Here is a 16209-nt window from a genome sequence, read left to right on the forward strand (position 1 = left end):
ACAGCTGATATTTCTCTCCAGGATGGAGTCACAGCCAAACAGGAACAGACCAGATGAAGCTACTATGAGAAAAAGCAGAGAGAGCAGAACGTTAGAGATTGAACTAACAGATTCTGCAGAGTGGGAGAATAGAGATAGAATGAAGCAGAATGATGAAAAAGGGGTCCCTATGTCCTCCAGCAGTCTAAGCCTATAGCAGCAGAACTATAGAGATAGCTCAGGATAACCTGAGCCACTCTAACTAGAAGCTTTATCAAAAAGGAAAGTTTTAAGCCTAGCCTTAAAAGTAGACAGGGTGTCTGCCTCACGGACTAAAACTGGTAGTTGGTTCCACAGGAGAGGAGCCTGTGGAACAGTTTTAAGTCTAATGTGGGTGTTAGACCACATATTTTGTATTTTACCAATAAAGAATTATTTTTTTTTTTTATAATGATCACTTGTTTCACTAGATTTAGGTCTAAGATGTGAATTTATTTTAGTCTTCGGTCATAAAAGGGTTTAAAATAGAAAAAAGTTGATAATAAACACTTATGACTAAAGCGTTTTATGAGCAGAGCCAATTCTCTGGAAGTCCTCAGCTGTGAACCTTGGACCCCCCCTCCCTCCATAAGGTCCACCTAAAGATAAAGCTTTACTGGTTCAGTGTTTACAGGCACAGCAGGAGTTATGGACAAGAAAACCCAGAACTGGTTCCTCCTCTGATTATTTTCCAAATACTGCGTGAATAACTTCAAACCCGGAGTCCTTTCATGGCTTCCTATGGTAAGAAACTCCCAGCTGTTTCTATAGAAACTGCCGCCTGTTGTGTGAATGACTTAGAGATGCCGGCTGTTGGTCAGGTTCCAGATCCACGACAACCGGACTGGTTTTACTGCTGCTGGGCGAGAAGGAAAGTGGGAAGAGCTCCGCAGGAAATGCCATCCTGTCCAGAAGAGCTTTTCACAAGAAAACCACCCAGAGCTGCAGGAGGAGCGCCGCCATCTTTGGCTTACAGGTCAGTTACCCACTTTATAACTTTACTCGCTTTATCAGCTCATTGTTGCTCACTTTGAACTTCATCCCTCAGGTGGACGTGGTGGACACCCCAGGATGGCTGTCCCACTCCTCCACCCCCCACTGGGTGTCCAAGGAGCTCCTGCGAGCTGTGACCCTCTGCCATCAGGGACCCGACGCCATCCTGCTGGTGCTGCCCATCTCCTCCAGGTTGGGTCAGGAGGAGTGGGCGGCCATGGAAGCCCAGCTCAGACTGCTGGAGACGCCCATCTGGCAGCGAGCGGTCATCCTCTTCACTCACGGGGACAGATTAGGTAAACCGTCAGTTTATTATAGAGCTCCATCGCTGCCACAGGCCTTAACCAGGAGAACTGGGACTGTTGGTGCTCTGCTGGTTCTGGATTATCCTGAACTGATCGCTTAGCCTCATTGTTAAAAAAAACGGTAAATGTCATCCCAAAAAAAGAAAAAGTTTGTTTCCAAGTTTGAAGACGTTTCTCTTCCATCCAGGAAGATTTTTCAATTCCAAATGTCAGAAATAGCGTTTAGTTCCAGGTTTTATCCAGCAGCCCAACAAAGCCTGGTTTTAGTTTAGAAAACATGCAAATAGAAACGGACTAACGGGTCCCCCCCTTTGGAATGGGGGTCGTTTATGACCCCCATTCAAAATGAAACGGGTCCATCAGGGGCTTTCATCGCAGCCCCAGTCCCTGTACATGAGAGCGGAGGACCTCACCTATTCATCCAGGCCAACAATTCCCTCTAACGACCCCCCTTTCAAAGACATAGACAGGTATGGGGCATTGCAGGCTAACTAAGAAGCCAAACCACCCCCATTCCAAAGGGGGGGACCCGTTCATCCGTTTCTATTTGCATGTTTTCTAAACTAAAACCATTGGGATCACTGGGATGTCTTTTTTTTTTATATATAATTGAGGAGGTAAGTGAGACACTTTGCCAATGAAACACGACAATTTACCTTTAAAAATAAAAATAAAACAATTTCATTGTCTTATTTCTAGTTCATAATATCTAATTATCTTATTTTAATAACTAATAATAATAATAATTGAACTTTATTGATCTCAACTTGTAGAGATTCACCTCTGCATTTAACCCATCCCCATGGGGAGCAGTGTGGGGAAAAACAAAATCCGCTCATATTCAGAATTCAAACTTCTGAAAGTTCCTTAAGCTATCGCCTTCAATGTTAAAATCTCCCACCATGATGACCCTGTCAGTATTTAATACCAAATCAGTAAGTCAGACTGGAAGATTGTTGCTACTCCTCCTCCTCGCCCAGAACTTCTGGGGATGTGAAAATTTAAATAGCTTGAAGGAGTTGCCTCATTTATGCTCACATAATCCTCTTGCTTCAGCCAGGTTTCTGTAAGGCAACACAAGTCAATGTGATTATCACAAATCAAGTCATTAACTAGCAGATTTTTAGAGGAAAAAGATCTTATGTTAAACAGACCGCATTTAATAGTTTTAACTTTTTCCCCAATTGGAGTTATTTTAATTTGAATTAGATTATCATGATCTACTCCTTTGGGAATATTTGCTAATTTATTAGATTTTGGTCGTGGGCAAGACACTGTCTGGATGGAGTAAAGAGTGGGTAACAGTAGAGAAGCTGCAGAGAGGTCTGTTAAACTACAACTCTGCTCAGTTAATAGGCTGAGGCAAAGTTTTCTGCTGTGCTTGATTTGGATGTATGTTGAATTTATGTGGATCTTAAGGGAAACAGTAAGACAATGGACATTGTACTGAAAATAAATGACTTTACTTTATGTCAAACGGGAGATCTGCATGCTGAATCTTAATTAATCGCATGTAAAACCAATGCCTTTCAACGACAACCACCAGTAGCCTAAAATACAGGATTTTAGCCGCTACAAATGCTAATTCCATTAACAGATCATCTTATTTAGCTGCTCATATTGAGGGTAAATACACTTCATTTCACAAATGTTGACTTGTTTCTAGATTGTTATAGGGCTTGGGATCCGCGTTGCATTGTGGGACGTGGCGGCCATATTGAGGGCTACACGAACGTTAACATAGCTCTGATACAACGTTGTTGTTGAAAGAAGAGACGTAGAAGTAGAGAGAAAAAAGATGTTAAAATCCCGAAAAGGATCTGGAATTTACCAGGAGACATTAAATAGAGAAGCCAGGGACCGGTATGTTGACAAAATCAGCATTATTGATAATTTGGATCCATATGAAGTTCCAAACAATGAGTGGAGCACCGATGAGTGAGCGCCTATACTTCAAAACAGTTCCCAAGCTACAAGTCCTTGGAGTCTCATGTGCAGTTCATGAATGGATGGGTTCAGGAGCTGCAGATCATAAAGCCAGCAAACAGTGGGAACACAGTAATCCGTACGAAGGTAAGCTGTGACCAGACGGGCTCTGGAACCTGCTAGTTTAGCAACTGCTAACCACTAATGCTAACAACCACTCACGCATGTAATGTACTTTTAACTAGCTGCTATGTGTTTCAAAGGTGTAGTTAGTAACGTTAACTGCCAACCCTCCGGGTTTCTCACGTATTTGAGCCTTTTCCTGCTGCCGTTTTTATTATTTTACCGTAAAAGATCCAAACTTTGAAGGAAAGAAACACTGTAGGCTATAAAATAAAACCGTGCATCTTTAACTCACCAGAATGAAAATGCAGGGAACACACTCTCATTGACATCGGGATACTGTGGAAAGTTATGTTCGCTCGTCTTACAGCCGCGATCCAAGCTAGCCGACGACTCTTTATCTCTGACGCTTGGTCTCCATGGTTACGCCTCCAGGCAGGAAAGCGGTGGAAAGTTAACCCATTTTCTATGTTTCCATGGCGATCATGTGTTGAGCTGTTACAGCCCACAATACAGCAACGGTTTACCATTGCTTAAAACACGGCTGAGAGGGAGTACAGAACGCGGTAGTCATAGGCAGTAGTCTGAGCAGCGGTAAAAGAGGCCTTCAAGATGGCGGCAACGCAAAGTAATTATGTCATGACGCCAAAGCCCTATTGCAGCGTGATGACGTTCTAGTTTCCTGAGCAGCGCCTGTAGCGTTATAGACGGTAAGTAGGTCTTTCATCCAGTGAGTCTTTGTCCCACAGGAGCGCTGCCGATCCAGGAGTACGTGAGGCGACAGGGTGGGACTCTGCAGTGGCTGCTGGAGCGATGTCAGAACCGCTACCAGGTTCTGTCCAGTCTATGCAGTACGGCGCAGCTTCAGGTCAGACAGCTCATTAAGAAGGTCCAGATGATCGCAGAAGCTTCGAGGACTATCACAAAGATATACTACAGGGTGAACATCCAGCTGGGAGATCTGAGCCTGGGGGGGACCAGGAGTCTGCAGGAGCCAGAGATGATGGGGAAGGAGTATGATGGTGCGGGACCAAGACAGACAGGTAAGCAGGCACCTTGTTTCAGTCAGTGGATGAACATGTGGAAGAGCCTCACTGCGCTTCGTCTCTGCAGGATTCATAGCCGCTTCTGGTGCGGCGCTGTCCCTCATCCTGCTGGGACGCAGGAACTCCGGGAAAAGCTCAGCAGGCAACATGATCCTGGGTAGGGAGGAGTTTCTGACGGACATACAGACGGTCTGCTGCTCTGCAGGCCATGCAGACGTATCAGGGCGGTCTGTGACGGTGGTGGACACGCCTGGGTGGAGTCTGTTTGCTCAGGCCGACCCTGAGGAGGTGCAGAGGGAGATCCTGAAGAGCCCCTCGCTCTGTGCTGCTGGGAGCAAAGTCATGGTCCTGTTGGCCATTCCTGTGGACTCCTTCAGAGAGAAGGACAGGAAGGCTGCGGAGACGTATGTCAGGCTGCTGGGGGAGCGAATTTGGAGCAGCACCGTGGTTCTGTTCACTTATGGAGACGCTCTGTGGAGAAAAACCATGCAGGATCACATTAAGGAGAAGGGCCCGCCTCTGGAGTGGATTCTGGACAAGTGTGAGCATCGGTTCCACGTGTGCGACACAAACAGCACGGACCCGGATCAGGTCACACGGCTCCTTCAGATGGTGCAGAGCGCTTAGGAACCATCCATCTGGAATAAGGCTTTTTTCCACTGAAGAATTTTATTAAATATTTATTATAATTGCATAAAACAGAAATGTAAACCTTTTTTCCTCCAGAATGTAAATTTGAAACACGCCATTTTCTGTTAAAACAAAAATCTTTGGTCATTTGAAGCCAAAATCTAGCAGAACAATAAATAACGTTTTACAGTCTAAAGATGACGAAATGGAAAACAATGGAATAGAATACGAAATATAATGTGGATCCGTACCAGTAGGTGGCAGTAATGCACTGTTCACCAGACAATAAACTTTCAGTTAGAAGAAGAAAAATCAAATGTAATGATAGAAACTTTAGTCAGTTAAATAACCTGCTGCTGTCATTCTGCACATCTCTCATGTTTGCTGCTATTTTCAAATATCCATTACTGTAAAAATGTCCATAGCTGCATATTGGTTATTTATTCTCCAGTTTTATATCGTTGAAACACTTCACAGTATTTTATTGTTTATATTTGAACTTCCCTATTATGTTATTCTTACCGTATATATTTTTCTAAGGTCCACATGTGTGTGACCATTTTCAATAATCTTTCTGCTGCTGTAAATTTGCCCATTGTGGGACAATAAAGAGATTTTCTATTCTATTCTATTCCATTCTATAAAATGGTTAGAAAGACATAAGTAAATGTAAACAATGAATGTATAAAAAATATATCTGCAAAATCTATTATATTCAACAACAAAAAATACTTAGTTAAGCAAATTGTGCAAAACAGCAATAAAAAAATTAAACTCCTATCAGATTTATAATCCCCCCCACCCTGCTGATATGTTAGAATCTGTCCTTAAATTACAGCCAAACCCATTTACACAGTAACAGATAAAAACCTGTTTATTTGGCTTCAACACCACTGAGGTCACAGAAAAGACGTTTTGTGAAGTAAAAAAAAAAAAATTATGTGCAAATAATCACTGCATATACAGGTGCTGGTCATAAAATTAGAATATCATGAAAAAGTAGATTGATTTCAGTAATTCCATTTAAAAAGTGAAACTTGTATATTATATTCATACATTACATACAAACTCATATATTTCAGATGTTTATTTTGTTTAATTTTGATGATTACAAATGACAACAAATGAAAATCTCAAATTCATCATATCAGAAAATTAGAATATTACTGAAGACCAATAAAAACAAAGGATTTATAGAAATGTTGGCCAACTGAAAAGTATGAACATGAAAAGTATGAGCATGTACAGCACTCAGTATTTAGTTGGGCCTCCTTTGGCCTGTATTACTGCAGCAATGCGGCGTGGCATGGAGTCGATCAGTCTGTGGCACTGCTCAGGTGTTATGATAGCCCAGGTTGCTCTAATAGTGGCTTTTAGCTCTTCTGAATTGTTGGGTCTGGTGTATTGCATCTTCTTCTTCACAATACCCCATAGATTTTCTATGGGGTTAAGGTCAGGAGAGTTTGCTGGCCAATTAAGAACAGGGATACCATGGTCCTTCAACCAGGTACTGGTAGCTTTGGCACTGTGTGCAGGTGCCAAGTCCTGTTGGAAAATGAAATCTGCATCTCCAAAAAGTTGGTCAGCTGCAGGAAGCATGAAGTGCTCTAAAACTTCCTGGTATGTGGCTGCGTTGACCCTGGACCTCAGAAAACACAATGGACCAACACCAGCAGATGACATGGCACCCCAAACCATCACTGACTGTGGAAACTTTACACTGGACTTCAAGCAACGTGGATGAAGTGCCTCTCTTCTTTTCCTCCAGACTCTGGGACCTTGATTTCCAAAGGAAATGCAAAATTTACTTTCATCAGAGAACATGACTTTGGACCACTCACCAGCAGTCCAGTCCTGTTTCTCTTTAGCCCAGGCAAGACGCTTCTGACGCTGTCTGTGGTTCAAGAGTGGCTTGACACAAGGAATGCGACAGCAGAAACCCATGTCTGTGTGTGGTGGTTCTTGAAGCACTCACTCCAGCTGCAGTCCACTCTTTGTGAATCTCCCCCACATTTTTGAATGGGTTTTGTTTCACAATCCTCTCCAGGGTGCGGTTATCTCTCTTGCTTGTACACTTTTTTCGACCACATCTTTTCCTTCCCTTCGCCTCTCTATTAATGTGCTTGGACACTGAGCTCTGTGAACAGCCAGCCTCTTTAGCGATGACCTTTTGTGTCTTGCCCTCCTTGTGCAAGGTGTCGATGGTCGTCTTTTGGACAACTGTCAAGTCAGCAGTCTTCCCCATGATTGTGTAGCCTATAGAACTAGACTGAAAGACCATTTAAAGGCTTTTGCAGGTGGTTTGAGTTAATTAGCTGATTAGAGTGTGGCACCAGGGGCCATCAATTTTGAACCTTTTCACAATATTCTAATTTTCTGATATGATGAATTTGAGATTTTCATTTGTTGTCATTTGTAATCATCAAAATTAAACAAAATAAACATCTGAAATATATGAGTTTGTATGTAATGTATGAATATAATATACAAGTTTCACTTTTTAAATGGAATTACTGAAATCAATCTACTTTTTCATGATATTCTAATTTTATGACCAGCACCTGTATATATATATATATATATATATATATATATATATATATATATATATATATATATATATATATATATATATATATATATATATATATACACGCCCGTTTAGGGAATGACCTGAAAACAGTGAAACATTTGTTCTAAGAAAGAAGTAAATATTTATTTAAGAGAAAGTTATTGGTTAGAAATATTAAAAAAGAATCAAAAATACGTTTTTTATATCATTTTCTGAAAAGAACAGGGACGTTGGACAGATGCTGATCCATACTCGGCTCTAGGGGGCGCTAAGTTAGCTAAAAGTTGTTTAACAAACGCCAATTAACCCACGAAGAAGATGTTTGTTGACGTTTGGCTGCTGGTTTCATCATGGCGGCCTTGTTCTGTGGAGCGGCGCTTTTTCCAGGATTGTTCTTCAGCTTCAGGAGGATCCTGAGAAACACCTGGACGGACTGGAGCGACGCTGACGTCACCGCTGTCAGTGAGAGGTCAGCCCATATCCGTAGAAACCTCATTGGACACTGTCGGCAGCGAGGCCGACGTACCCATAGGGCGGCCATCTTTGGTCAGACCACAGTTCAGACAGCTTCTGTCAGAATGAACAGGAGGCGCCTTAGATCTCATTTTAATCACATGAAAGAGTCAGAAATAATATAATAATCTCCTACATGTCACACTCTTAACTAAAAAATGATTTTAGAAAATTGCCTTTCAGTTAGATTACACAGATTTACTCAGATTAAAAACTATTTAAACTGAACTCAAACTGGATGATATATAGGCAAAATTATATAATTTGGAATTAACTCTTACTGTGATAAACACAAACTGTTATATTAATATATTCTAATATGTTTTACAAATATTATATATTTATATCATATTCTATGTAGTATTTTTAAGGATTGCTATCTGATGAAGTATCATGATCTATGGAGGAAAATTTGTTGCAATGGGATAAAAAAAAAAAAAAAAAAAAACAGCTGTCTGAATTGTGGTCTGACCCAAGATGTCCGTCGTCTTGGCACGTTGGCCAACAAGCAGCTGTAGCGATTCCTATATGTGGATTCATAAAACAAATATAACACTCTACCTTATGTTCAGAAGAATTCTAGATAAATACAAATAAACAATTTACACTGTTTTAGTTTTTTATGTCTAAAGATGGCAATTTTAAATCAGAATATTAAAATTCATCCTGTTCTTTGAGTCTTGAAGTCATGCCTACAAAAGTTTAATCACACTTAATAGGAATAGGAAATGTAATGTGAAATAAACGACATTTGATTATTTTCTACTGCAAGAATTTTATTTACAATAAATTTTAAAGCAACCAAAGCTGCAACAAAGTAAATACATTCATAAAAATCAAGAAAGATATATTAAAAATAATAAGGAGTTATTTTGAAAAAACAATTTCAAACCAGCGCTATCAGGCAGGGTGGTTTTCTCCATATATTCTCTCTATTGACGGATGGATAGTTTGATATGATGTCATCAAACTGCTTTTTCTTTCCTCCAGGCTGCTTTCTGCTGTCCATGCGTCCTTAGCCACTGCAGCCGGAGTCACGGTTGTTTCATCTTGCAGAGACGTGATGACCGACAGGTGAGGAGCTCATCGTGCACTTTTTCATGATGTTGTGAATAAAGCACACCAGTGAAAAAGCTTCATGTCTTGTGAACAGTCACTGGCTGGTGAACAGCTTCGTCCTGTTTGGAGCTCCCTACATGCTGTTTGACATCTATGCCATGTATCTGAACCACCGCCACACCCAGGAGGGATCCCAGACTCCCAGCAGACGCTCTCTTCATGCATTCAGAGCTTTCCTCCTCAGGGATTGGATGCTGGTTTTGCATCACCTGGTCCTGGTTTTCATTTTCTTACCCATCACATTGGTGAGATCACAGAGAAATCCACTCAGTCCTAACTGTCCTTAAATGTCCTCCTCATCTCGCTTCTCAAAGCAGGTTTAACAAACTCAAATCCTCAGATCTGTATGTTGCAGCCGTGATAGCCATGCTAACTATGTAGCAGCAGTGATAGCCATGCTAACTATGTAGGAGCAGTGATAGCCATGCTAACTATGTAGGAGCAGTGATAGCCATGCTAACAATGTAGCAGCAGTGATAGCCATGCTAAGCATGTAGCAGCAGTGATAGCCATGCTAACCATGTTGCAGCCGTGATAGCCATGCTAACTATGTAGCAGCAGTGATAGCCATGCTAACTATGTAGGAGCAGTGATAGCCATGCTAACTATGTAGGAGCAGTGATAGCCATGCTAACTATGTAGGAGCAGTGATAGCCATGCTAAGCATGTAGCAGCAGTGATAGCCATGCTAACTATGTAGGAGCAGTGATAGCCATGCTAACCATGTAGGAGCAGTGATAGGCATGCTAACTATGTAGCAGCAGTGATAGCCATGCTAAGCATGTAGCAGCAGTGATAGCCATGCTAACCATGTTGCAGCCGTGATAGCCATGCTAACTATGTAGGAGCAGTGATAGCCATGCTAAGCATGTAGCAGCAGTGATAGCCATGCTAACTATGTAGGAGCAGTGATAGCCATGCTAACCATGTAGGAGCAGTGATAGCCATGCTAACCATGTAGCAGCAGTGATAGCCATGCTAACTATGTAGCAGCAGTGATAGCCATGCTAAGCATGTAGCAGCAGTGATAGCCATGCTAACCATGTTGCAGCCGTGATAGCCATGCTAACTATGTAGCAGCAGTGATAGCCATGCTAACTATGTAGGAGTGGTGATAGCCATGCTAACTATGTAGGAGCAGTGATAGCCATGCTAAGCATGTAGCAGCAGTGATAGCCATGCTAACTATGTAGGAGCAGTGATAGCCATGCTAACCATGTAGGAGCAGTGATAGCCATGCTAACCATGTAGCAGCAGTGATAGCCATGCTAACTATGTAGCAGCAGTGATAGCCATGCTAAGCATGTAGCAGCAGTGATAGCCATGCTAACCATGTTGCAGCCGTGATAGCCATGCTAACTATGTAGCAGCAGTGATAGCCATGCTAACTATGTAGGAGCAGTGATAGCCATGCTAACTATGTAGGAGCAGTGATAGCCATGCTAACCATGTAGCAGCAGTGATAGCCATGCTAACTATGTAGCAGCAGTGATAGCCATGCTAACCATGTAGCAGGAGTGATAGCCATGCTAACCATGTAGCAGCAGTGATAGCCATGCTAACCATGTAGCAGCAGTGATAGCCGTGCTAAGCATGTAGCAGCAGTGATAGCCATGCTAACTATGTAGGAGCAGTGATAGCCATGCTAAGCATGTAGCAGCAGTGATAGCCATGCTAACTATGTAGGAGCAGTGATAGCCATGCTAACTATGTAGCAGCAGTGATAGCCATGCTAAGCATGTAGCAGCAGTGATAGCCATGCTAACTATGTAGGAGCAGTGATAGCCATGCTAACTATGTAGCAGCAGTGATAGCCATGCTAAGCATGTAGCAGCAGTGATAGCCATGCTAACTATGTAGGAGCAGTGATAGCCATGCTAACTATGTAGGAGCAGTGATAGCCATGCTAAGCATGTAGCAGCAGTGATAGCCATGCTAACTATGTAGGAGCAGTGGTAGCCATGCTAACTATGTAGGAGCAGTGATAGCCATGCTAACCATGTAGCAGCAGTGATAGCCATGCTAACTATGTAGCAGCAGTGATAGCCATGCTAACCATGTAGGAGCAGTGATAGCCATGCTAACCATTTAGCAGCAGTGATAGCCATGCTAACTATGTAGCAGCAGTGATAGCCATGCTAACCATTTAGCAGCAGTGATAGCCATGCTAACTATGTAGCAGCAGTGATAGCCATGCTAACTGTGTTGTTCTTCGATTCTATATAGAACAGATGAGGCGTGTAAACTTGTTCTGTATATTTATTTCCAACCTTCCACAGAACCTTTCAGTAGCTACATTCAGAACTGCCCTCTTGCTCTAGCCTCCAACCAGTGATGCCACGTGCCCCATTGCATGCTGGGTATAGGAGTTCAAGAGCTTTCCGGCTCATGACATCACAGGAACTTTTGCCCGAAATTAAAGAAACAGTCAACAACCCATTCTGCCGTATGTTACATCTTCACATCCACATAGTTTGTTCTTAGTATTTTCCTATTTTTATCTGTTTTCCTGTTGAATTTAAATCCATCTGCCAGTTTCTCTGCCAACGCCAACGCCCAGTGAAGTTCATCATTCTGAAATAGTGGACTTCTCTTCTCCTTCTTACTGCTTTCATGTCATCTCAGACTTAGACAGATTTTATTTGTCATTTTGTTTACACAAGTGTAAAACAAAAAGGAAATTTAGTTTGGAACAGCTCTCTGGACAATTTCTTTTTTTTTTTAAAGTGCAGCCTCACTGCAAAAACAATCCAGAAATAAGTAAAAAATGGCTTAAATTAAGTATATTTTGCCTTAATTTGAGCAGGTAAATAAGATGATTTGCCAATGGAATGAGTATTTTCACTCTTAAAATAAGATAGTTAGATAATATTTACTTGAAATAAGACGATAAAATAGTTTTTTCTTATTTTAAAAGGAAATTGTCTTGTTCCATTGGCAAAGTGTCTTACTTATCTCCTCAAATCAAGGAAAAACACACTTATTTTAAGAAAAAATTACTTATTGAGATTTATATTTTTTGCAGTGCTTGAATATATATATATATATATATATATATATATATATATATATTGTATATATAGTTGTGTATATATATATATATATATATTCTATGACTCATCCAATCACACTAGTTTTCACTAGATCTGCGTTGGACGGAGCACATGACGGGAAATAAATATTTAGAAATATTAAATATTTAGACATTAAACCAGGGGGAACCAATTAAAAATCAGCAGGGTCCAAATAAAGAAAATTAGGTTTATGCATTCATGCTATACACTGAATTTTTTAATAAAAAAAAAATGTTCCCCAGATACCACAACCTCCACCCTGACATACGACGTGCGGAGCACTTGTGAAAACAAACATGTAAATCAATGAGAGCTGTTCCACATCCACGTACGACTTCTCCATCCTTCACCATCAAAATACGTTGCTGAGCTACTGTAATCTCACCGAGATCCAATTTGTCAAATTAAAATATAGTAACAACAGATCTGGAGTAACTACAAATTAGAGCATAACTCTTCTATATTTCAAAAACTAACACTGTTAGTTTAGACCTTAAGGTCATTTATTTAAAAGATTGCAAACTATTTGCTTCTTCAACAGACCAGGAAGCACATTTCTCATCTCCATCACAAACTGAACATATGGGGATTTTTTAATCTGTCATATGAAATTAAGCGTTCATTTATGCATGTTTTGCTTCTAAGAATTTAATAATAATCCGTGACCTCTGCATTAAACCAAAGCCAAGAGTAATGATTGTTTTAAAAATGTAAGGAATAGAAAATGTAATGAGTAGAAGTCAGAAGTAGGAGGAAAAATAAGTGATGGAGTAAAATATAGATACCTAAAAAGACTATATTAATTAGGCTGTGTAAACTTCCTGTGACTGTTTCTGATATAAAGTCTATCAGAGGAAACTGGATCATCTGCCTGTTGCTCAGATAGAAGATCAATGGATCCTGAGTTCAACTCCTGGTTTATCTCTTCAGATTTATTGGTTTTCAAAATGAAAATTCAAACAAAGAGATAAATGCACTACAAGAAATACCAAGATTGTGTGAAAATAATAGTTAAATTTTACCATGAAATCAACTAATGACTTAAATATTTCTTTCAACATTTGTTTGTTGTCTAAGTGTAATAAAGTTGCATCTGTTAATAAGTAATGTGGCTAATGTTCCATTTAGTTTGTATAATCAAGTTGTTTGTTTTCAAGTTTTGTAATAAAACTACTGTTGTTATTTAAGACTCTTGGTCTTCCACTAAAACTTTCAGTCAGACCTTGTCTCCTGATGTATAACCTCCTCCGGTTGTTGCTGTGGAAGTCAGGGAGGGGACACGGCCCCCTCCCTGACCCACCGCAGTGGGAATTCCAGGCTACAGCAACCACAGAGGGAATTGAACTCAGACTCTGCACCACTGGCGCCTTACGGTCGCAGACAATCCCACTCTGCTATGACACCTGTCACACTTTGGACTTTTCTCAACTCAACTCAACTCAACTTTATTTTCAAATGTGCTACATGTAACATACAACACAGATGAAATTTCCATCCCCTCAACCCCACGGTGCATAATAAAATATAAAAATATATATATATTAAATGAGCCATAGCACGAAAATAAAAACCTAAGATATAAAATAAATATTAAAATATTAAATATGTAAACAGTAGTGTGAATGGTGCAAATAGTGCATAGAGTAGCAGTCCTGGGGAGAGTAGTGGAAAATAGTAGAGGATGGGGATATTGGGGGGTCAGGGGGGGGCAAAGGGGGGCAGGGCAGGGAGGGAATTGAGCATCCTCACTGCCTGATGGAAGAAGCTGTCTCTGAGCCTACTGGTTCTGGCCCGGAGACTCTGCAGCCTCCTCCCGGACGCATTTATGTTTTTGTTTCTTCTTCTATGGTTGTTGGAAAAACAGAAAATCAATTTCTGCAGGATTTGAACTCATGACCTTCTAGTTTCAGACCCAATGACTTAACAACCAGTCTATCAGTCTGTCTCACTGTGCTTCTCTTCTCGTAGCGCATCTGAATGTAACGTGTTTATAAGGACTCTAAGCTTCATGTTGAATTCTGTGAGAGATGAACCAGGAGTCAAACTCAGGATCCATGGATCTCTAAACCAGCAGCTCTTCTCTCTGAGCTACAAGGCAGATGATCCAGCTTCCTCTGATAGACTTTATAGATTCACACTTTGGACTTTTCTCTGTTTTCTCTTTTCAAAAAGGTTAAAATCAATCCACTGGACTTTGTTTCCAAGTTTGAAGACGTTTCTCTTCCATCCAGGAAGACTTTTTCAATTCAAAATGTCAGAAATAGCGTTTAGTTCCAGGTTTTATCAGCAGCCCAACAAAGCCTGGTTTTACTTTAGAAAACATGCAAATAGAAACGGATGAACGGGTCCCCCCCTTTGGAATGGGGGTCGATCGGCTATGTATGATTCCCATTCTTCTTGGAGAATAAAGCCCTTTATAAGAGGCTAGCAGTAGAAAGATAAATAAGTCCAGTAAGTCTACAGTTAGAGTGCAACATTTGTCTGAATTTAATTAGTCAGTTTTAATTTAAATAGAATTAGAATTTGATCCTTTGCATGATATGAGAAGTTGTTTATAGGCTGCTGTTTGGGTTTAAAGTTCATCAGAATAAGAAACTTTGACCAAGTTTCTCTTAAAGCAGCTAAAGTTTTCATGTCTTCCATCAGATCATCTTTTAATGTTTCATATTAAGCCTGAAATCTCAGCGTAGAATAAATGGCCGGATGGTCTTTCTGTTTCTGCTTCAGTTTTTCAGGCGAGGACTTGGAGATTTCTTCATCGGCTGCCTGTTCCTCACCGAGCTCAGCACTCCGTTCATCTCCGTAGGAAAGATTCTCATTCAGGTGAATAATGGAATCGTATTGACTCGGATCGTGATGCGGATTATTCCAGGTCTCCATCCGTGTTTCTCCGTTTCTTTCTCCCAGCTGCACCTCGATGACACCAAGCTGTATAGGATCAACGGCCTGGTCGCGCTCCTGACCTTCTTCACGTGTCGCATCCTTCTCTTCCCCTTCATGTACTGGATGTACGGCCGCCATGCGTCCGTTCCTCTGCACCGGGTGGCCTTCCACCTTCCTCTGCACTGTAACCTGGGGAACCTGCTGCTCCTCGCTCCACAGGTCTACTGGTTCGGTCTGCTGCTTAGGAAAGCTCAGCGACTCTACAGGAGGACCAGGAAGTCTGACTGACAACGTTGCTCTGGTTCATTATTAATCAGACTAATCGATTAGTGAAATAATCAACTAATTCAGTTAACTGGAGGAGAGACTCTAAAACACGTCTTTAGCTGACAGAGAAACTCAGAGCAAGAATTATAGGAAAACTATAAAAATATACATCATAATAAAGTCATAATATTTAAAAAAAATAAAGTTGTAACAAGAATAAAATCGTGACATTCTGAAAAAAAAGGTGTAAACTTACAGGAACGGTCATAAAATTATGAGAAAGTCATAAAATTACAGGAATGAAGTTGTAACATTACAAAAAGTTTTACATTTAGGGGAATAAAGTTTTAACTTTACGATATTTAAGTCCTAAAATCAGGAGAATAAAGTTGTATTTGACAACAAGAAGCTCCGTCTTCCCTAAAATGAGAAACTTTGAGCATCTTAAGTTACTTTGGCATCAAATGAGGAAATATTAAGTCTTTTTATCTGTATCAGAAATATGAAACGATTGTGCAAACATATATATTAGGGCTGCAACTAACGATTATTTAGCAATTCAATTAATCTGTCGATTATTTTTTAGATTAATCAATTAATAATCTGATAGCCAAACATTCTTAAAGATTTTTTTTACTAAATTAAACCAGGTGGAAGTAAAACTTTTCCATTTCAGTAGTTCTGGATAGACAGACAAAAATGTTTTATTGTTTTATTTTCTGTACAATCTTGGTCTAATT

At 40.5% G+C, this 16209-nt stretch overlaps 2 protein-coding genes across 3 annotated transcripts; both read left to right on the top strand.

Moving 5' to 3' along the window:
• Positions 1-260: 260 nt before the first annotated feature.
• On the top strand, positions 261-5153 carry LOC119775448 (GTPase IMAP family member 8-like). Its single transcript, XM_038273433.1, has 5 exons — positions 261-762; positions 840-994; positions 1067-1307; positions 4115-4408; positions 4479-5153. Exons 1-5 carry the CDS (start codon positions 750-752, stop codon positions 5036-5038), a joined length of 1263 nt encoding a protein of 420 aa, XP_038129361.1. The 5' UTR covers positions 261-749; the 3' UTR covers positions 5039-5153.
• Positions 5154-7910: 2757 nt separating this feature from the next.
• Positions 7911-15593, top strand: LOC119775451 (TLC domain-containing protein 3A-like). 2 transcript variants are annotated; one of them, XM_038273439.1, is made up of 5 exons: positions 7911-8082; positions 9117-9200; positions 9298-9490; positions 15047-15142; positions 15227-15593. In XM_038273439.1, exons 1-5 carry the CDS (start codon positions 7964-7966, stop codon positions 15488-15490), a joined length of 756 nt encoding a protein of 251 aa, XP_038129367.1. In that variant the 5' UTR covers positions 7911-7963; the 3' UTR covers positions 15491-15593. The 2 variants fall into 2 exon arrangements, with proteins under 2 accessions (XP_038129367.1, XP_038129366.1); XM_038273438.1 differs by having other exon boundaries at positions 7913-8082; positions 9280-9490; positions 15227-15591.
• The last annotated feature ends 616 nt before the right edge of the window (positions 15594-16209 follow it).

The sequence above is a fragment of the Cyprinodon tularosa genome, unplaced genomic scaffold (genome assembly GCF_016077235.1).
Source record: "Cyprinodon tularosa strain WSP-4 unplaced genomic scaffold, ASM1607723v1 ctg871, whole genome shotgun sequence".
Lineage (NCBI taxonomy): Eukaryota > Metazoa > Chordata > Actinopteri > Cyprinodontiformes > Cyprinodontidae > Cyprinodon > Cyprinodon tularosa.